Raw genomic sequence first — 22511 nt, 5'->3', positions numbered from 1 at the left:
TGGGTGAAGGGAACTGATTCTATCATCGAAACCATGACTCCCAACACCTTCATGTAGAATCTCGCGGTGTGAGACTTCGAGAGGAGAGACCGCACGAGGGTCCGCAAATGCTGGACCTTGTCACTGGGAGAGTTTGTGTCTGGGTGTTGAACTGCATCCAGAGGAAGACCATGGATTGGCTTGGGGTTAACGAGGACTTGTCCAGGTTGATGAACCAACCAAACTCCTGTAATCGAACCATGGTAAAGTGCAACGCCTGCTGGGCCACTGCAAATTAAGGTGCCTTGATCAGGAGATCGTCCAGATAAGGAGTTATGGAGATCCCCCTGGTGCGGATTAGAGCAGTGGCCACCGACATGATCTTGGTAAGACACGAGGGGCCGAGTTCAGGCCAAGGGGAAGGTCTGTGAGTTGGAGGTGGCGATTTTGGAAGGCAAATCGCAAGAATCTCTGATGGGGACAGAAAATTGGGGCCGCGATGACAGACCTGAGGAATTCCAACTTGAACCTTCGCGGTCAAATGAAAGTATGGAGTTCCTTGAGGTCCAGTATTGGCCGAACAGATCCATCCTTCTTGGGAACTACAAACAAGTTTGAGTAATAGCCTCGGAATCTCTCCTCAGTCGGAAAAGGGATGATGACCTCTGAACGGATAAGCTTGCCGATCGCGTCGTGCAGCGCCTGAGCCTTTTGATGCCCCTGAGGATATCTGGACATGAAGAACCGGCGGGGCGGGAGAGAAGCGAATTCTAGGTGGTAGCCCTGGACTCACGACCTTGTGTACCCAGGCGTCTTGAGTCAGATTCTTCCAGGAGTCGGCAAACCTGCAAAGTCTCCCCCCCCCTACGGCTGAGTCGCTGAAGGGAAGTAGGGGTGAGTAATGCAGACGTGGACTTGCGGGACTGCCAGGATGGCCTGGACATTCCACTGAAGCGTCCTCTGCAGGTGGTGGAGTGTCGTGAGAGATGTTCTTGAAGACAAGTCCGCAGTTTCATCCAGAGAGATCTGCGAACCGATACCGACAAGTCAAGTCGGCTGAAGTTCTGCTAATCACCTGTAGCACATCGAGGGAGGCTTCACATAGGTAGTCAGCCTCCTTGATTTGCGAGGCCAAATGAGCGAGTTCTTCACGGGGGACCCTTGTGGCAATCGCTCGGCATAAGGCGTCCGACCAAGTTTGGACGGCTCTACTTACCCAAGCCGAGTCTAGAACAGGCCGAAGGGAGGTACCTGAAGCAGAGAAGAGGGAACTTAGAATGCCCTCAAGCTTCTTGTCCATGGAGTCCTTGAAGGAGGCTGCATCAGGAACTGGTAAAGCAGTGTCCTTAGATAGTCGAGAGACAGGCGCGTCCACTGAAGGTGGGGAGGTCCACTTTTCCGTTAGTTCCTGTGGAAAAGGATATAGTTTGAGAAAAACGGCGGTTAGCCTGGAAACATCCCTCTGGCTTGAACCATTCCTGTTGTATAATTTGCTCGAGTTGAGCATGAGAGAGGAAAGGAAGGTGAGGACCTGCTGCGGCACTTAAACAAGGAGGTACTGCAACTAGGTTCAGGCTCCTTTAAGTGAAGGGTCTCTAATACTGAAATGAGGGAATCAATAGCCTCGGAGGACAGTTTGGGGGGATTCCCCTTACTCTGGGTCGGAACTGTGAGATAGTTCACCATCAGACAGAGCCGGATCCTCCTCGGAGTCAGGTGGCAGGGATGAAGTAATGATGGACTCCGCCTCACACTCATCCTCGGAAGGAGAGGGGGCTCTACATTTTGGAGGCTTAGGCCGAAGCTTATCTAGCCACGGGACTCCACCAATTTAGGAATGCCGGCGGCAAGCTTAGATGCCCATTCTGGGGGAGGCTGGGGGTCCAGGGGGGTGGAGTCCCGGGGCTGGCCTGATGGGTCCCCATGGGAGGCTTGGCTTACCTGAGGACGGAGTTCTGACATTTCCGAAACTGCATCAGGTGGCTTGCACGTGGAACACAGAGGGTCCTTGTGACCAGATGCGGCATTTGGCACAAGCTAAATACTTAACCGATGAAGTAGTTGCTGGCCTGGAAAAAAGGTTATCACCTGTACCTTCAGACATGGTGTACACAAGCTGTTCCTGTAAGAGAGGAATTAAGTTAACAATATATATAATGTAGGTTATATATATAAAACTGAAAATGCCTCCCCATGGTACTGCTGGGAGTAAAGCCTTGGAGGGGAGTAAAGGCTGATAAGGCAGTAATTACAAAGCCTGCTGCCCTGTGGCAATAGCTAAAAACCCCACAGTGTCAGAAGTACTGCCCTGTTGTGTTCTTAGAAAAAACAGGGGGGGGGGCTGCGCTGCAGAGAAGCTGGGGAAGAGTTCTGCCCAGTGTGGCGAGTCTGCTAGTAATGGAACCTCCTCCAGAATCAATGGGAAGTGGCTGCCTGGGCGCACAATGGAGAGTGTGAAGAATAGCCCCTCCCCTAGCAGTGACATATGGTGCAGACGCACGCCTTAGAAAAATGGTGCATAAGGCACTGGCGTGCACTTTTTGGGTTGCGCACAGGGTGCATGTACAGTAAGTGCAAAATCTGCCCCAGCCGTTGCCTCCCCAGGTAGAGTGAAAGACAGCCCTGGTGAAGGGCAATAGTGAGGCGCAACTGGTGCTAAGCCCACAATAACTCACTTGTGCTGCTGACAGTGAGGACAGTAGGAAACATAAGCGCCATTCCCATTCTGGACAATTTGTAGAGATGATTTGGCAGCTGTGCTCTCAATCTCAGTAAGCCACACCCGCTCCAGGTGTAGGAAATTAACTAATTAGCTAGAGAACTGAGAGAAAGCAAGTGAAAAGGCAGACCTTGCTGCTAGGTGCTCTTTATTGCACACAACATGTTTCAGGCCAGAAGCCCTTTATCAAGTGCCTGTGTGTTTGCTGGAGGCTGATTAACATACTGCCTGGGTCTGAACTAGTGACCTGCAGGTTGCAACAAAGTCTCCTATACTGCTGTGCAAGGCAGATGGATTGTGCAGGGGGGAGGGGACTCAGAGAGTGAATAGGCTGCTATTAAGGATATATGCTTACCTTAAATGAGCCACGGCAGGAGTTCCCAGACTGTAGTGTAGGGATCCTTGGGGCATATAAGGAGGATTGAGCAACAGGATGAACCTGGCTATACCTCAGCCCAGTGTCCCGGCCAGCGCATCCTCTCTCTGTATGTCAGAGGGAGGGAATCAATGCTGGATGGTCAGTGCACAGCACAAGAGACCCCGGTGACATCCTCAAGTAATGGATCAGACTACTCAGTGTAGCTGTCCAGCTCCATATCATGTGAAGAATTGTAATGAAATAAAAATAAAAGAGCAAAATAAATAGTAAAATACTCCTGAATGCAGGAGACGGTCCTAACCTCCTGAGGACACAACGAAACTGAGTGTCTCTGCCTACAGAGGAGGGGTATAGCAGGAGGAGGAGGGGTCAAGTTTCTATTTTTTTATTGTGTCCTGCCTCCTAGTGGTTCCAGCTATACCCCACTGTCCCTGTGTCCCCCAAGCAGACCTAGAGAAAATAGTTTAGATAATTGGCCCGTGGTCTATGGTTTTCTGGTGGGCCCCTGGCATCCCAGTCCAACACAGATGATTATTAAAGTCTGATTTTTTTCCATTTGGACTTTTAAAGGGGAAAACATAATTTTTTCATAGGGAAAACAACCTACATATTTTGTGATTTATTAAACCCCGATGGTGTTAAAAGTCTGAATAAAAAAGTACTCAGACATGTTGAGTTCATGTAGAAGTCAATGGCAGATGTCCCTTTTACAATTGGAAGATAACTTGTTCCATTCAATAATCCGAAGTTTTGGTGGTTTACAGGCAATAATCTAAAAAAGTTTTAGATTTCAGCAGCCAATTCTGAAAAAGTTACAGTTTACGGCAAAAAATCCTGAAAATTTTTTTTCACGTTTTTATTGAGTCTTTTCCCGCACAATAAATTTTCGTGAAAATTTATTGATAAATGGGGGAAAATTCTGTGCGGATTTGGTCAGGTGGTCTCCAGAAAATATCTAGAACATTTCCGATTTTGATAAATAACCCCCAAAATGTACAAATAAAATGAGCTGAGGTTTACAAGCAGGTGGTTCTGCCAAACGAAGTAAGACCATTTTGTTTGAATTTACATGAATGGGCTTTTTGATGTTGAAACATTGGGGTAAATTTATCAAAGAGTGAAGTTCCACCACTAGAGTGAAATTCCGCAGCTCTCAATTCATTTCTATGGGATTTTGAAAGTCGTATTTATCAATGGGTGAAGTGAAAGTTAACCCTTTGATAAATACGCCTATAATAATCCCATAGAAATGAATTGAGAGCTGCGGAATTTCACTCTAGTGGCGGAACTTCACTATTAACTTCACTCTTTGATAAATATACCCCCTGGTGTCTATGTGAAAGGCCACCCAGGCCTTAAGCAGCAGGATTTTTGGGGGCGGCATGCTGCCCAACCACATACACATTGGTTCAAAAACACTGGGGATGCGCTGGAGATAAAATTGTTTTTTAGACACATTGCTCTGAAAATTTGTGTGAATAAAGGGGAGGGAATGGGGGTGACAAATGACAGCAAGCCTAGGGGTGCTTGCTATGTAAATCCTCCCCTGTGTCTATGGCACTGCTAATGTTCTGAAATACAGTATGACATGCCATTTATAACACAACGTATAGTATGTGTTATACAACGTTGTAATACATGGTATGGAAGCAGTGGCCAGTTATACAGAAGGATGCCATGGGCAGTGAAATAGGTAAAAAACAAAAGATTCACAAAGCTTCCACTGGAAGTGACAATAAAGGGTGCAGGGAGTTGTGCATGTAATTGAAGCAGGAACACAGGGACAGAACTTATACAGAAGCAAAGGGCAATAGGGGCTACTTCTACCGTATGTACATTAGAATTTGCAGAGAGCTGTAGAGTTGTTTGAAGAGATCAGAGTCACAAAAAAGTCGCTGATCCAATCTAGCCTACATATTTTACTAACTGTTTATTTCTGTAGCTAAATTGAAGGAAATAAAAATGGCGAAGAAGTGATAAGAATTAAAAATTGGAAGCAATGCAATAAAAGTATCTCTTTAAACTGTTGTCATTCACAGCAGTGTGCACACGGGCAAATTTCAGTTGCTCAACGGCCGTTGGCTCAAGAGCAGTTACTCTACTTAGAGCTGTCTTAGCTTGCAGTAGTGCTTTCGTAGCGTCTCCCTAGTGAGAAGCGATTTTTAAATATTTTAATAGATTTTAGGGTGAATCCACTAGTTATGGATAGATCCCAAAAAAGTCCAGCATCCCGTGGACCCACGCGGAAAAGAATTATCAAGGAGAAGAAAGAATGGGCACCTAAAAAAATCAGGCGAACAGAAGCCAACATGGAGGAGAAAAGCTTGCACCAAGAAAAGCAAGAGGTGCAGAAGAGCAAGAGAAGACAGAGAGAACCAGCAGAAGGTAATTAGGATTTGATTGAACATAAATTTGACTATAAAATTTATTCTGTAACTCATTCCCCCCAGGATGGTTCCCTGCTCCCTGCTAGTTTGTCAGTTGACTTCAGCCTGGGGGTTAGTTGTGGGGGAGATTTATGATGATTGCCTTTTTATACTCTCATAATTACTTGTGAAAGGTACTTTGAGGCTGGTTTACTAACATAGGTGATAAAAAAATGACCTGTAATATTGTCAATAGCAGCAAATAGATTTCAGCCCTTTCATCCAGACCTCTACCCCACAATTTGGGAGCCAATGTATAACACTTGATTGACTGGCCTGTTACACTAATATTTTCATATATCTGTAGCCCGTCAACAGAAAAGAAAGACTGATGATGACAGGGGACAGGTACCAAAAAGGAAGAGAATGACCATCAGGGAGGAGAAGATGAAGACGGACAAGAAGATAAACAGAGAGCCAGAAGAACCTGCAAAAGGTAAAGAGAACCAGTCTTGACATTAAAGGGGAACTATTGCAAACATTTACATTTAATATTAGCTTCAGCATACTGAAATAAGAAACTTTCTAAATAAAATCAATAACAAATTATGTCTTGTGTCTGAAATGGTCAAGTTTATCTTCACTATTCCTCTCTCAGCATCTGTTTCTCTTCATTCTTTCTTGGTTCAGGAGTTGGGTGTCAGATAATCATTGACATTTACATCCAATATATCTTATGGGGGGCTCCTTTTGCCTAGAAGATGTATTAGAGCTCACTCTATTAAATCACCAGACATCATGTCTCTATACATGCAGGATTTGTGCAAAAGGCAGTTATTTTGTCAGTTATTTGAGTGAGCTCTAATACATCTGCTAGGAAATGAAGCCCCGCTATAAGATAAATTATATCTGTCAATGAATATTTGACACACAACTGCTGCATGAAGAGAGAATGAAGAGAAACAGATGCAGAGAGAGGAATAGTGAGGATAAACTTGATTATTTCAGAAACGATACAGAATTTTAATTGAGTGTAATTGAGTATATTTCAGTATGCTGAAGCTTATATTAAATTTCCCCTTCAAGTTATTGTTGAATGTATTCTGTAACTAACCCTTACCTAAACGATTTCATTGCTGATTGGTAATATAACCCTTGTAGACTGCATAAGGCACAAATAAGGCAGTAGCTCTCAAACTGTGGATTAGCCCACCCCAAGGGTAACAAAGCACTGAATGGTGGGCTCAGGCTAAAGACCCTAGCATAGCAGGCAATAAACTTTATATCCCAGCGTCCTAATAGGGCAGCAGCCATCTACAATGCCTAATAATCCTATTTCCGTAAATATTGTATATAAGGTTCATAGTATAAGGTCAAAGTTAGGGTTAGGGAACCTGAATCGTCCTTCGTGGCAGTTCTACCTAATACAACCCTTCTGGGATGAGATAATGTCCTTTTTATGCTCTATCATACATCATGTTTTAGATAAACCAGAATATCTAGTTACAGGGTATACAGATCTACAGTATTTAAAAGGAAATGAGCCAATAAGAGATTTTAACACAAACTAATCCTTAAATACAAAGTCACAAGTCTGATATATACAGTATATATATATATATATATATATATATATATATATATATATATATATATATATATGTATCATAATGCAAATATCCTGTTTAATGAGTATATAAAGTATATAAAATATGTATCAATAGTTTAACAGTATCCAATACAACTAACAACTAGGTAGGGTCTGTTTTTAAGATAACCATATTTTTAAAGACATACTTTCTTTTTGTAACCCTATCGATATCCCTTCTGTCGGTGTTGCACTCTTTTTTTTTTCTTAACTATAAGTGTGTTAGAAATTTCAAGATTCATTTCTGCACAGTTAACTGTCTGTGTGCTGGAACACCAAGATCTATCTTTATTTTTCCCCCATAAAAACCAACATATTGCAGCACATGTGGTATTTGTTTTCCCTCTCTCTGTATCTTATGGCACTGACTATTGCAATCTGACAGTATCTGGCTTCCCTTTAACAGCCTGATCCATATGATTGATTTTGGTGGGGTCTTCCAGCTCTCTGGGCCCACATGTCGCTGATCTCTTTCTCTGTACACCTTTTGGCTTTCTTTGCCAGGCCTTCCTGTTGTAGGGTTGTAAGCGCAGGATTCTGCACTACTTCCCTACATTATTATTAGGCAAACCCTACCAACAATTCTTGAAGCAGATCCACACAAAGCTCATAGCAGCTTGTATGTCTATTGCCGCTGAAAATCAGAACTGGTACCCATTGTAAATAGCAACAAACAAATTGAGTATGCTATGGCTTAAATGCAATATAGAATACATACATTTATAGATATCTGGTCCCCTTTGGAACTATTCTCTGAACATAATGATGGTCTATGGTCACTACGGCTGAAACAGTCATTTGGATTTCTGTTTTTTCTATCCTATTTTGTTCCCCCTTTGTCCTCCTATTTTTTTTCTCTCTGAATAACATATATGATACTTTGACACAGGTATAGATATGTAGAAATCAATGTATATGTATACACACCCTAAGTGCATTATATACAGTTAGAGGGAGTGGACACTGACACTCAATCACATTATACAGGAAGAGATAGTTGGTACCAATATCATAAGCCTCATTTACCATTACTGGGCATATTTGCTCCTGTGCAGTATTCCATAGCAACCAGTTAGTAATTAGCTATTGTTAAGACAGCTAAAGGTGGAACAATAACAGCAACAATTTGTTTGCCACGGCATACTGCACAGGTGCTAATTTGCTCAGTTTTGGTAAATGAGCCCCAGTAAGTAACCATATCCCAAGCACATTATGAGGTATATAATGTGAATTGTGTTTGTAAGCAAACTAGTGACTCCTATACAGTTATGGTTGGTGGATACAGAAACATCAAGCAGATAACATATACTGAGAAACTAAGGATACTGGCATCTTAACTCATTATATGCAGAGAGAGACCCAAGGTGGGAAATTTAAACTTATGGCACCACACTCATCTCCCTCCTATTGGTTAGCTGCTTTGTCAGATTATAAAACCAATGCACCACAACCAGGGCACAGGCCCACAGCTAGTAGATAAGATAAGGCATTTTAACCCCAGTATTTAAAGGTAAATAGCAGTCTGTGGATAGCATTTTATTATTTATTTATTTTTTTTCAATAGTCTTTATTGAAATTTCAACTATTACAAGTTGACTTGCAAACATATGTTCATGCACATACAGTCCTTCAGAATATACATGTCAACAAATATATGTCCACATTACAGAAAAATTAAAAAAATAAAACAAAAAGAATATAAAATTACTGTAACATACAAACTCCGGTGAAGAGAAAGATCCAGCATTTTATTATTAACTGGATTGGCTAGGAGAAATTAGAAAAATAAAATAAGCTAAAATCAGGCAGAGGCAACTTATGGTGACGGGTCACAATTTCAATGACTATGGGGCCAACGACTGTTAAATTATACTACTGTTGAATTGATCTCTACTGTATGTTAATTTTTCTGCAAATCAAAAGTATCAGTAATATAGCAAAAGGCAAGAGTGGATTATTGCCATAGTTCTTCCCAAGAAGAGGTCAACAAATTATTTAAAAAAAATTATAAATAATAAAAATAAAAGTGGGAGGGCTGCAACAATTGCATTTAAATTACATCCAATAAGTGCAGCCATATTAGCTATAATTTCAAGTCTCTTAAGAAGAATGCAACCAGCTGAAAGTTTAAGATCACATGATGTAACCTCTATACTAGGAACAGAGATCTTCTTATTGCATATACCAGGTCAAAAGATTGGATTCTTGCTTCCCAAAAATATTCATAACAATCATAAATAATAGACTGATAAATAGAAAAATAGCATATACAATAACCACCGAGAGGTGTCTTCCAGAATATATCAGCAATATGAATTATTAACCATCTTCTCTTTTCCCCCCAGAAGGAAGAAGTGGAGTGAAGATTCCTTGTATTCCAGCTAAAAGGCCCAATCCTAAAAAACTCAGAAACTATCAGTTTCACATGGAACTCGGAAAAGGAAACTTTGGCAAGGTGAGTGATTGACTCCCCACTACTGACATTTTTAGGTGTGTTTAGCAAAGGCAAGGTTACTGGTAGTGCTGTGTGTCACTTAGGCTTGCCACCTGGCTGGTATTTTACCGGCCTGGCCGGTAAAAATGATGCTTGATGCCAATGTTATTAAAAGGAAACAATGGCAAAACTATAGGAAGGCCGGTAGTTTTTTTCCAGAAAAGGTGGCAACCATAGTGTCACTGCTTTGGAAAAACATTCAGTGGGGGAGACGGGGCTCCGTCAGAAAAATCGAGGGAAGTGCCTACTGTTCCAGCCATCTCATGCATACTGCCCCCTTTTCCCTCCAGCTAAGGGCCCATCACTCCAACTAGTGGGGCCCAACAGGACAGAGGCCCACCAGGTTTTCTACTGATGCTCCAGCAGCCAGTCTGACCCTGGTAACATTACAATTCATACTTTATCACGTTGACAACTCTTCTCCTCCATCAAGGAAAATTGCAATTAAACTATAGAAACAATGCATTAATGTAACTATGATCACGGGGGCCTGGGTTCAGGCAGAGCAGCCGCCCACACCCAGCAGTTATGGCTCTGAAACAATGTATAAGAACTACTTTTTTTCCCAGCTGAGAATACAATTCACACAGGATCTCGCACGCCTCTATTACTCTCCTTCTATCTGCTGATCATAGAAATTGCAAGGCATTGTGGGAATTGGAGTCTTTGCTAAAGGTGAACAAATACACACTATGGTGTGCATAGTCAGTGAAAGGAGAGGAACAAATTATAAGAAACAGACCAAAACGAATTGAATGACAATAACATTACATTCATTGAAATCTTTAATGAACTTGTAGCTGTATGAGAATTATTTGGTCATTGAATATTTAACAGAAACTATTATTGTTTGATTTGGCATTCTCAGGTTATGCTGGCGACATTGAAGAACCACAGAGAGCAAGTGGCAGTCAAAGTTATTCAGAAGAAAGAAAAGGAATCGCATATTAAGAAGATCTTGGCAGAGGCACGGACCCTAAAGATCGTGAAAGGTTGTCCCTTCCTCTGCCGCGGATATGCAGCATTCCAATCAAAGGTAAAATACAGAGTCTCTGCATTGTTATTAACCCCTCATAAAGCAGGATTAATATTTTATTGTTCCGCATTAGCCCACATGGGTGCAGCAGCTCCTTTGGCCAATACATCATGCAAGTTGCTCAGCCTGATTATTCTCCATGTTCCTTTACTGATTGCATTCACAGCTACACACACATACCTGCATTTCCATATGCACATTCACATACACCATCTAAATTGATGTTTACACTCCCTGATTCTGCAAACTGGTACTGAGTTTTTTCTGGAGTGTTATAAATGTTTGTTATCCCTGTATTTGGTTCTGCTCTTAGGTTAATGATAAATAGTTTGTTTGGTACAGGATCAGCCAATCAGAGCACACCCACAGCAGATTTTATAACAAAGATGCAGGTATTTATGCCCTGATGGGCTGATCCTGTGTCTGTCAATGCACACACATTCAGGAAGCAGAAGGCAGTGGATGAGCTTTTTAGCATATAATAGCCAGCAGAAAATATTACCTTTTTGCCATTAACCTAAAAATGAATACTATTGTACCTTATCCTGCATTGTTCTCAGTTCTGTCCTGGAATGTCCAGAGTTTCACTCTCTTCTCATTTATCTCTGTAACCAGCTGCACGCTTTTCTTGTAATGGAGTGGATAAGAGGAGGAGACCTGCAACAGCTAATGAATGAGGAAGGTCAACTGAAGATGGATAGCGTAAGGTAAGCAACTAACTGTGAAAAAACAATACAAAAATGTCCTACAATATGAATAGCTATAGCTGTCACTTCAATTTGCAACACAGCAAATGAATTCTGCTATAATGATCTGCTTAGATGTCACTAGTATACTATCTTAATATAATACTTTAACAGTATAGTATTAATACAAGACATCTAAAAGACGTTTTGACCAACAATTTGAGCTGTATCTACAATACATTAATTCTAATCCACAAAACATTTTAACTCTCATTGGCCTAAATCTTTTGCAGAACAGAACTCCTTAAAATGACTCTCTGTCCAGAACTGTTAGACCCCCCTGCATGTCCCACCACTATTCATAAGACCCAAAGTTAAAAATGGATAAGGACAGAATTTAGCTCCTTTATTTGGAATGGAAGAAGACGGGCAATTAATTGGCTTGCAAAAGGTGTCAACTCAGAGCCAATGGTGGTATAAATTTACCAGATATGAAACTATACAAATTAGTAAGACAACAATAACTCATCCTACCTTAAGGTGACCAGATTTTGGGGACAGGGAGGAGAACCGCAGCAACCGCCCCATGAACCACTCCCCGTTTTAAAGAATACAGTATATACATGAATAACAGCCCCATAACCCACAGCAGGATGAAACAGAGGAATTCCAATATAATACCCCCAGAACTAGTAGCAGGATGACACAGAGGAAATTTCATGTAATATACCCCCAGAACTTATCAAACACATAAATCCAACAGCTCTACTCTGTATAGTGATACACAACCTTACAAATGCTATACAAAAACAACCCCCTCCTTAATATACCCTGGAAAACCTAGAGGCAAGCCAAAGCTAAATTGGGTCTTCAGACTTCTTACTCGTTCTGGCTCCCTTTCGGGAAAACCCAGATTTGTATACTAATGGCTAGTATAATCTTTTACTATTGGATTCCATGTGGGATTAATCAAATAGGGCTCTTACTCTCTAAAGTCAGAAAAATGATAGACAAAGAATGGTACTCTGACATCAAATAGTAATTCTCCAAGTAATGGAAGAGGCCCAGGTGCACTGCCCTGAGCCTTTAGAGAGGGGAGCGGTCCAAACCAAAAATTTGTAGAGTAGACACTCAAAAAAGGCAATCTTCCACCAGGCAATAAAATAAGTAAATATTTATTATGTCAAATAGATATAGCCTTATGTGTTTCGTGTTACACACAGTGTCATATAGCCTATGACTATGTGTGTAACATGAAATGCGTAAGGCTTTATCTATTTGACATAATAAATATTTACTTATTTTATTGCCTGGGTGTCTTCTCTACAAATTTCTGGTAAAGTCAGAAAACAACCCCTAAATATTATGGAAACTAATGCTCTACTCATAGTTACAAATTATCACATTATCTCTTAGTATCAGGCTAAAGGCCATGTACTCAAGTTGGGGCGCACCCTCGGGGACCAAGGATGCTAACAAATCCCCACCAGGTTCACCTCTCACAGGTGGTGTAGGGCAGGCAGAATATGGCACACACAGTCAGAGTGGGGCAATCAGAGTATGGCACAAACAGTCAGGATATGGCAAAAAAAGGAAGCATAGGACATGCAAAATATGACATACACAGGTGGAGTATAGAACACACAGGAAGCATAAGGCATGTCAGGGTATGGCAAACACAGGCAGAGTAGAGCAGGCATAGTAGGGCACACATGTAGAGTACAGCAGTTACAAGTAGAGCAGGGTGACAGACAGGGAAACTGGACCACTCTAGGATGAACAGTATGTATTGTTTTATGTACAGCAACACAAAGTGCTGCTCCTACAGTCTGAGATGTGAACAGGTTAACAATGTGGGCACAGACAGCCTGAGGTGTGATCATCATCATCATCATCATCATTTATTTATATAGCGCTGTCAAGATATGCAGGTCTTGAAGGTGTCAACAATGCAGGTCCTTACAGGTGTGAACAATACAGGTTCTTAAAGGTGTGGAAAAATACATAGGATTACAAGTGTGAACAATGCAGGACTTTTACAGCCTGAATATGAGATGTGAGCAATGCAGGGGCCAGTTGAATAAATACACAAATAACTTGGTCACACTGAAGACAGTCACCTATATAGAAATCATGCTCAGAATTATACACAGCAACAGATCAGTTTTTCACCACTGGTGAATATACACCATCAGAAAAGCCAATCCATATCCAATTAACCTTAAAGATTAAAGAAGATATAACTTGAGTTTACTAACTAAAGAGATGATCCCCTAAATGTAATTGTTATTATTTCTTTCTTCCTTTTTTTTAAAGATTTTACTCCGCAGAGATGATCGTCGGCATCCAGTATCTGCATTCTTTGGGTATTGTGCACCGGTAAGTAATATTGTTTAGTCTCAACCCTAATCTATCACTTCTTATCCACTATAACTGCAACTATTGCCCAGCCATATCTCTCTGCATCTACATGTGGCATCTCAGAGGCCCCCACTCCCCCACCAGGCCCCCTTCTTCTACCACAACCCTCCCCACAGGCCCCCCCTCTGGCCCCAGTGCTTACCTATCCTGTAGTTGCGTACCTATACTGTGGCAGGAGGGGGGTGAGATCGGGGCAGCGCAAGCTCTAGACTGGTGGGGGCCTGGATCAGTGGAGACCACAAGGGCCAGGGCCCAACTGGTTTTTACCTGGTGTTTCGCTGGCCCAGTCCAAACCTGTATATGTGAGGTTTTCAGTGGCACCTTTGCACATCAGTTTTTGTTTTGTTATCTGGTGGAAGAACCCACAGAACAAAACTCCACTCAGACAGCATCTAGTAGAAATAAATCTAGAGCAACTAGACTTGCTAAATAATCATTGAAGACACTTCAAAACTCATCCAAGCAGCTTCTTCAATTTTCTTCTATAGATATACCATGACCTGGATGAATGAAAAACTTCATGAACACTCAGAGAGCAGTTGCAACTCCTATCTCTATGCTCCTGTATCCTGACTCTTTTTTTTCTCCAAAACTCCTATGATACTGTTTAACCATAGTCATTTTCTTAATCATTGTCTTCCAGAGACCTTAAACCAGCCAATATTTTGATCAGCGCTGAAGGACACATCAGGATTGCAGATTTTGGCTTGGTTGCAGAAGAGATGTTTGGCGATACCAAAAAATATAATATAGTTGGAACCTTGCCCTTCATGGCTCCAGAGGTGAGAAACTCAGTTTTATTACTACTTACTTATTAATAATTGCCTTTATGCCTTCAGTATAGTGTGTGTTATGTGCTTATTTAAACCAATAAAAAGCACACTTTTTAAAAGATTAGAGTAAAGAAGAAGAAGAAAAGAAATCGGGAGAGGAAGGAGGAAACTATTTAATTGCATATGAAGAACTATTTTATATGGGACTTGAACCAAGGTTTCTCTGAGCAGTTGACTTAAGCACTGAGCGATATTGTCAGGGTTGAACTGGGCCAGTGGGACATGGTGAGGGGACCCTGGAGTTGCAGCCCTGGTGGCCACCACTTCCCCAGTCCGACGCTGATTATTGCTATTTTATAACATCGGTGAATTTCTGAAATATGTGTTCATTTGTAAATACACAGGAAATGCTGTTTTCTGTAATGCATAGCTAGAAGCTAAGAGTCTATTTACAAGCTCTGTCTGGTGTGAGGCAAGATTATCCACCAACATGCTCACCAGTTCAGGTCCCTGTTACGGTTTAAGGGGAGACAAGTTTCACCTTCCAAAAATCACTGTACATATAGCCTACATTAAGCATCCATTTATAAAAGGATTCATTATTATTATTATAGAGATTGATGTGGATTGTTTTCCACTCAGCATTATGGACATTGTATGAGATATTGGGAGGTGGAGCTTGTCCACCCCTTCCCTTATAATATAAAGGAAATTGGCACACAAATAAGAGAATTTTATGACACAATTTTGTAGGCATGAGGGCTAGTGTCTAAAACATTGCCTGCTTTTTGGCACAAATAAACACCTTCACTACATTCCGAGTGCTGCAGTGTGATTACTTTTGAGTCACATGTTTGCAGCTTGCACCCAATGCTAAAAACAGTTGGTATAGTTGAGCATTTCCTTTATTAATTGTGATTCTTTGCTTTTCTAGATTCTCTCATGGAGTGGATATGGCGCAGGGGTGGATTGGTGGGCATTTGCCATTATACTGTGCAAAATGGCCACCAGAAGAAACCCATTCAATGAAGGGTTGGCTATGAATGACCTGGTGGATGCACTGATCAACAAGCAGTCTGATTTCCCAGAGGACCTCAACCCAGACCTGAAAAATCTTCTGCAGCAGGTGGGTATGGGCACTAGCAGGGAGCTAACAGCTAAAGCTCAGTCTCATAAAAAGAGGAGAAATTTGATTTGCAAGAAGACGAGATGACTTTTGCTCTCCTCAATTCCTAAGCAATCTTTTTATTTGGAATATGAAGCCTCCTTGAGAAAAATTATTTTCCTGTTGCTTAAAAACAGGTTTCAGGAAAGAGTTATGGCTGATAGTGGGGAATCTGCGTGTTACACAACAGATAAATGAGTTTAAATGAAAAAAATTTAGAGATTTAGAAAGTTTTAAAATAGTCAGTGAGGAATTTAGCAGGGACGGAATTCTCTGTACCTATGGGAATTCAGCCAGAATAAAATAATTTGTGCCATGAACCCCTGTGATAATTGTTTCTCTTTAGCTCCTAGAGAAGAATCCAGACAAGCGCCTGGGCACAACAGGAGATATAAGGCAGCACCAGTTCTATAGATCAATTGACTGGAATGCATTGGAGCGCAGGAAGATACCACCTCCTTTCCAGCCAAGAGCAGTAAGTACATCCCTGGCACAGCTCTGCTTTACCCAGCATACATGTCACTAGCAATAACGAGTTATACTTGCAGTTCAGTGTCACCTTAGGTTTGTGCTGACCAACTTCTTAGAGGACACCATTTTTTTCTCCTTCCTTCCCTTTCTATTCTATACTAACCTTTATTATCTCCTCAGCCTTTATCCCCACATTCTTACTCTTCTTACTGATCTCCTCATTTGACTTCAGCATGCCCCAACACTTTTCTTTTTCACCTCTACCAATTTTTCTAGTAATATTCTCCATATATATTTTTTTCTTCTCTCTTGAACTCACTTTCAGTACTCCAGCCTCACGTAGTTTTTTATGTCTTTAAATGCTTTCCACTGACTATTAGCCTGCTTTGTTCTTCTTTACCCCTCCCCACCTTTCTTCTTCTTCTAATTTTTCTTGCACCTATTCATCTCATTCCATAGTTACATATAGTTAGATTGGGTTGAAAAAAGACCAAAGCCCATCAAGTTCAACCCCTCCAAATGAAACCCAGCATCCATACACACGCACACTGACCCCTCCATACACTTACATAAATTATATATACTCATACACTAAGTATAGAGTTTAGTATCACAAAAGCCTTGGATATTATGCTAATCATCCAAGTCACTTATAAAGGCATTAACAGAATCAGCCATCACAACATCACCCGGCAGTGCATTCCACAACCTCACTGTCCTGACTGTGAAGAACCCCCTACGTTGCTTCAAATGAAAGTTCTTTTCTTCTAGTCTAAAGGGGTGGCCTCTGGTACGGTGATCCACTTTATGGGTAAAAAGGTCCCCTGCTATTTGTCTATAATGTCCTCTAATGTACTTGTAAAGTGTAATCATATCCCCTCGCAAGCGCCTTTTTTCCAGAGAAAACAACCCCAACCGTGACAGTCTCCCCTCATAAAGTCTTCCATCCCAACAATTTCCAATCAATTTAGTTGCACTTAGTCTCTGCACTCTCTCCAGCTCATTTATATCCCTCTTAAGGACTGGAGTCCAAAACTGCACTGCATACTCCAGATGAGGCCTCACCAGGGACCTATAAAGAGACATAATTATGTTTTCATCCATTGAGTTAATGCCCTTTTTTAATGCAAGACAGAACTTTATTTGCTTTAGTGGCCACACTCATCAACCAGCTGATCCCTCTCTGATATTAAGGGTTTCTAATAATGCATCAGTATAGTGAGAATTGTAAATGAACACTTAGGGGCAGATTTATCAAGGGTCGAATTTCGAGGGTTAAAAAACCCTCAAATACGACCCTTGAAGTAAAAATCCTTCGAATTCAAATATCGAATTTGAAGGATTTACCGCAAAAGCTTTGATCAATCCAATAGAAATCGTTTGATCGTTCGATTGATTCTTTCGAATCGAAAGATTCGAACAATTTCTATCGATCGATGGAAGGATTTTTATTCGAACAAAAAAAACTTAGAAAGGTGCTGGGGAAGGTCCCCATAGGCTAACATTGCACCTCGGTCAGTTTAAAGTGGCGAAGTATGAAGTCGAAGTATTTTTTAAAGAGACAGTACTTCGATTATCGAATGGTCGAATAGTCTAATGATTTTTACTTCGAATCATTCGATTCAATCGAATTTGACCAATTCGATGGTCGAAGTACCCAAAAAAATACTTTGAAATTCAAATTTTTTTCATTCGAATTCTTCACTCAAGCTTAGTAAATCTGCCCCTTAGGGTGGGATGATTAATGTGCCCTACCACTTTACTCTTGGGATATTTTCATAGGTTATAAGGAGTGGCAGACCAAAGAACATACTAGAAGAGTCTCCAGTTAACTTGTATATCATACACTGGGGTCTGTGGAGGCCTGTCAGACAACATCAGTGCATCAATGCAGCCCTCATCTGACCGGCTTTTTAAACCTAAGTTATATCTGCCCAATTCTTGCCACATATTGGTCGGGCAGGCCCATCAGTGGGTCCCATACACAAGCCAATAAGATGCAGACTCAGTCTGGAGGGATTGAGTCAGCAGCTTTTTCCCGCCCATATATGGCTAAATTAAGTATATCTTTTTAGGCACTCTACAATACATAAAACATACCTGGTAACCTCTGAAAACTCAGAGTACCCAGGGCTACTATTTTTGCCTTTGATTAGTCCAATCCCTACAAACCGCAATCACATTGAGATAAAGCAAATGAATGTGTGTGTTCTTTCTCGCAGATACCAGCTGTGGATTTCAGTGCAGTCTGTAAAGAGCCACCATCATTCTTAGAAGAGATGGACTGCATCAATGCTTCAGGTGGCACAACAATGATTCAGGATCTTACTTTCCTGAGTCCCAGTTGGGAAATGTAACTGCTCTAGACAGAGGGATCCATACCATCTGCCCTCATCTCCTCAAGCCACTAACATCGGCCCTCTCCTCCTCGAGCCCCTACCATCGGCCCTCTCCTCTTTGAGCCCATTCCAATGGCCCTCTCCACCATGGGCCCCTACCATTGGTCCTCTCTTCCTCAGGCCACTAACATCGGCCCTCTCCCCTTCAGGTCCCTAACATCGGCCCTCTCTTCTTTTGGCCCCTAAAATCGGCCCTCTCCTCTTTGGGCCCATGCCATTGGCCCTCTCAACCTCAGGCCCCTAACATCTGCCCTTCCTCCTCAGGCCCCTAACATCAGCCCTCACTTCTTTTGGCCCCTAACATCGGCCCTCTCCTCTTTGGGTCCATACCATTGGCCCTCTCCACCTTGGGCCCCTACCATCGCCCCCCCCCTCTCTTGGTCCCTAACATCGGCCCTCTCCTTTTTGGGCCCATACCATTGGCCCTCTCAACCTCAGGCCCCTAACATCGGTCCTTCCTCCTCAGGCCCCTAACATCGGCCCTCCCTTCTTTTGGCGCCTAACATCGGCCCTCTCCTTTTTGGGCCCATACCATTGGCCCTCTCAATTTCAGGCCCCTAACATCGGCCCTTCCTCCTCAGGCTCCTAACATCGGCCCTCCCATCTTTTGGCCCCTAACATCGGCCCTCTCCTCTTTGGGCCCATACCATTGGCCCGCTCAACCTCAGGCCCCTTACATCGGCCCTTCCTCCTCAGGCCCCTAACATCGGCCCTCCCTTCTTTTGGCCCCTAACATCGGCCCTCTCCTCTTTGGGCCCATACCATTGGCCCTCTCAACCTCAGGCCCCTAACATCGGCCCTTCCTCCTCAGGCCCCTAACATCGGCCCTCCCTTCTTTTGGCTCCTAACATCGGCCCTCTCCTCTTTGGGCCCATACCATTGGCCCTCTCAACCTCAGGCCCCTAACATCGGCCCTTCCTCCTCAGGCCCCTAACATCGGCCCTCCCTTCTTTTGGCCCCTAACATCGGCCCTCTCCTTTTTGGGCCCATACCATTGGCCCTCTCAACTTCAGGCCCCTAACATCGGCCCTTCCTCCTCAGGCCCCTAACATCGGCCCTCCCTTCTTTTGGCCCCTAACATCGGCCCTCTCCTCTTTGGGCCCATACCATTGGCCCTCTCAATTTCAGGCCCCTAACATCGGCCCTTCCTCCTCAGGCCCCTAACATCGGCCCTCCCTTCTTTTGGCCCCTAACATCAGCCCTCTCCTCTTTGGGTCCATACTATTGGCCCTCTCTTCCTCAGGCCTAAAATTGTCCCTCACCCCTTCGGGCCCCTAATATCGGCTCTTCCTCCTCAGGCCCCTAACATCGGCTCTCCCATCTTTTGGCCCCTAACATCGGCCCTCTCCTCTTTGGGCCCATACCATTGGCCCGCTCAACCTCAGGCCCCTAACATCGGCCCTTCCTCCTCAGGCCCCTAACATCGGCCGTCCCTTCTTTTGGCCCCTAACATCGGCCCTCTCCTTTTTGGGCCCATACCATTGGCCCTCTCAACTTCAGGCCCCTAACATCGGCCCTTCCTCCTCAGGCCCCTAACATCGGCCCTCCCTTCTTTTGGCCCCTAACATCGGCCCTCTCCTCTTTGGGCCCATACCATTGGCCCTCTCAATCTCAGGCCCCTAACATCGGCCCTTCCTCCTCAGGCCCCTAACATCGGCCCTCCCTTCTTTTGGCCCCTAACATCGGCCCTCTCCTTTTTGGGCCCATACCATTGGCCCTCTCAATTTCAGGCCCCTAACATCGGCCCTTCCTCCTCAGGCCCCTAACATCGGCCCTCCCTTCTTTTGGCCCCTAACATCGGCCCTCTCCTTTTTGGACCCATACCATTGGCCCTCTCAATTTCAGGCCCCTAACATCGGCCCTTCCTCCTCAGGCCCCTAACATCGGCCCTCCCTTCTTTTGGCCCCTAACATCGGCCCTCTCCTTTTTGGGCCCATACCATTGGCCCTCTCAACTTCAGGCCCCTAACATCGGCCCTTCCTCCTCAGGCCCCTTACATCGGCCCTCCCTTCTTTTGGCCCCTAACATCGGCCCTCTCCTTTTTTGGCCGATACCATTGGCCCTCTCAACCTCAGGCCCCTAACATCGGCCCTCCCTTCTTTTGGCCCCTAACATCGGCCCTCTCCTCTTTGGGCCCATACCATTGGCCCTCTCAATTTCAGGCACCTAACATCGGCCCTTCCTCCTCAGGCCCCTAACATCGGCCCTCCCTTCTTTTGGCCCCTAACATCAGCCTCTCCTCTTTGGGTCCATACCATTGGCCCTCTCTTCCTCAGGCCTAAAATTGGCCCTCACTTCTTCAGGCCCCTAATATCGGCTCTTCCTCCTCAGGCCCCTAACATCGGCCCTCCCATTTTTTTGCCCCTAACATCGGCCCTCTCCTCTTTGGGTCCATACCATTGGCCCTCTCAACCTCAGGCCCCTATCATCGGCCCTTCCTCCTCAGGCCCCTAACATCGGCCCTCCTTTCTTTTGGCCCCTAACATCGGCCCTCTCCTCTTTGGGCCCATACCATTGGCCCTCTCAACTTCAGGCCCCTAACATCGGCCCTTCCTCCTCAGGCCCCTAACATCGGCCCTCCCTTCTTTTGGCCCCTAACATCGGCCCTCTCCTCTTTGGGCCCATACCATTGGCCCTCTCAACTTCAGGCCCCTAACATCGGCCCTTCCTCCTCAGGCCCCTAACATCGGCCCTCCCTTCTTTTGGCCCCTAACATCGGCCCTCTCCACTTTGGGCCCATACCATTGGCCCTCTCTTCCTCAGGCCTAAATTTGGCCCTCATCCTTTCCAGCCCCTAATATCGGCTCTTCCTCCAGAGGCCCCTAACATCGGCCCTCCCATCTTTTGGCCCCTAACATCGGCCCTCTCCTCTTTAGGCCCATACCATTGGCCCTCTCCACCTTGGGCCCCACCACTGGCCCTCTCTCCCTCAGGCCACTAACATAGGCCCTCTCTCCTTTGGGCGCCTAACATTGGCCCTCCCCTTTTTGGGCCCATACCATTGGCCCTTTCCACCTTGGGCCCCCACCATTGGCCCTCCTCTCTCTTGGTCCTTAACATCGGCCCTCTCCTCTTTAGGCCCATACCATTGGCCCTCTTCACCTTGGGCCCCCACTATTGGCCCTCTCCCCTTCAGGCCCCTAACATCGGCCCTCTCCTCTTTGGGCCCCTACCATTGGCCCTCTACTTCTCAGGCCCCTACTATCGGCCCTTCCTCCTCAGGCCCCTAACATTGGCCCTCCCCTCTCTTGGCCCCTAACATCGGCCCTCTACTGTTTGGACCCATACCATTGGGCCTCTCCACCTTGGGCCCCCACCTTTGGCATTCTCTTCCTCAGGCCACTAACATAGGACCTCACCCCTTCAGGCCCCTAACATCGGCCCTTCTTCCTATAGGCCCTCCCCTCTTCAAGCCTCTACAATCATCCCTCTCTCCCCCCCTTGTGCCTCTAATATCGTCTGTTCCCTCCTCAGTCCCCTAACATCTGCCCTATCCTCTTAAGGCTCCGCCCTTTCCCCATGGGCCCTCACCATCGGCCCTTCCCACTACAGGCCTAACTATCTCTTAAAGAATGTGTTTGTGAGATTATGGGTAACACATAGAATTGTGCTGGGGCAGAGCTGATTGAGGTGCCAGAAGATCAACAGGGCGCAGGATGGAACTTGTGGTGTGTGATGAATCCATGAGATGTTTTCATCTCTCCTACTGATGCCACAAGCATTAATTATTCTGGCACCACAAAAGCCCGTCTTTCAGTGCAATTACATGGATTATCTGTATCATTTCTGAGCACATTTCTTTCCTTTTTTTATTTTGGCCTGGTTTCTGATCTTTTGGTGGCAAATATCTTTATAAGCATTAGTATTTGGTGGTGTCATGTAATAAAATCCAGACAAGACAGATGGAGCTAAAAGCACTAAAGATACTCCGTGAAACAGAAAAGGGTAAGTTGAATTCAATTTGGAACTAAATTG

At 44.1% G+C, this 22511-nt stretch overlaps 1 protein-coding gene and 1 long non-coding RNA gene across 2 annotated transcripts; one reads left to right on the top strand and one right to left on the bottom strand.

The window, feature by feature from the left end:
- Positions 1–971: 971 nt before the first annotated feature.
- Positions 972–3429, bottom strand: LOC121399293. The gene is made up of 2 exons (XR_005964885.1): positions 3054–3429; positions 972–2101 (listed from the first exon to the last, which is right to left on the bottom strand). It is a non-coding gene; the product is annotated as an uncharacterized LOC121399293 (long non-coding RNA).
- A 1393-nt stretch (positions 3430–4822) lies between these two features.
- Positions 4823–18996, top strand: LOC121399292 (protein kinase C delta type-like). The gene is made up of 9 exons (XM_041579558.1): positions 4823–5939; positions 9437–9546; positions 10454–10621; positions 11237–11328; positions 13624–13686; positions 14372–14510; positions 15436–15627; positions 16013–16141; positions 18360–18996. Exons 1-9 carry the CDS (start codon positions 5870–5872, stop codon positions 18492–18494), a joined length of 1098 nt encoding a protein of 365 aa, XP_041435492.1. The 5' UTR covers positions 4823–5869; the 3' UTR covers positions 18495–18996.
- Positions 18997–22511: the final 3515 nt, after the last annotated feature.

The sequence above is a fragment of the Xenopus laevis genome, chromosome 1S (assembly GCF_017654675.1).
Source record: "Xenopus laevis strain J_2021 chromosome 1S, Xenopus_laevis_v10.1, whole genome shotgun sequence".
Taxonomy (NCBI): domain Eukaryota; kingdom Metazoa; phylum Chordata; class Amphibia; order Anura; family Pipidae; genus Xenopus; species Xenopus laevis.
This window is presented reverse-complemented; position numbering and strand designations above follow the sequence as displayed.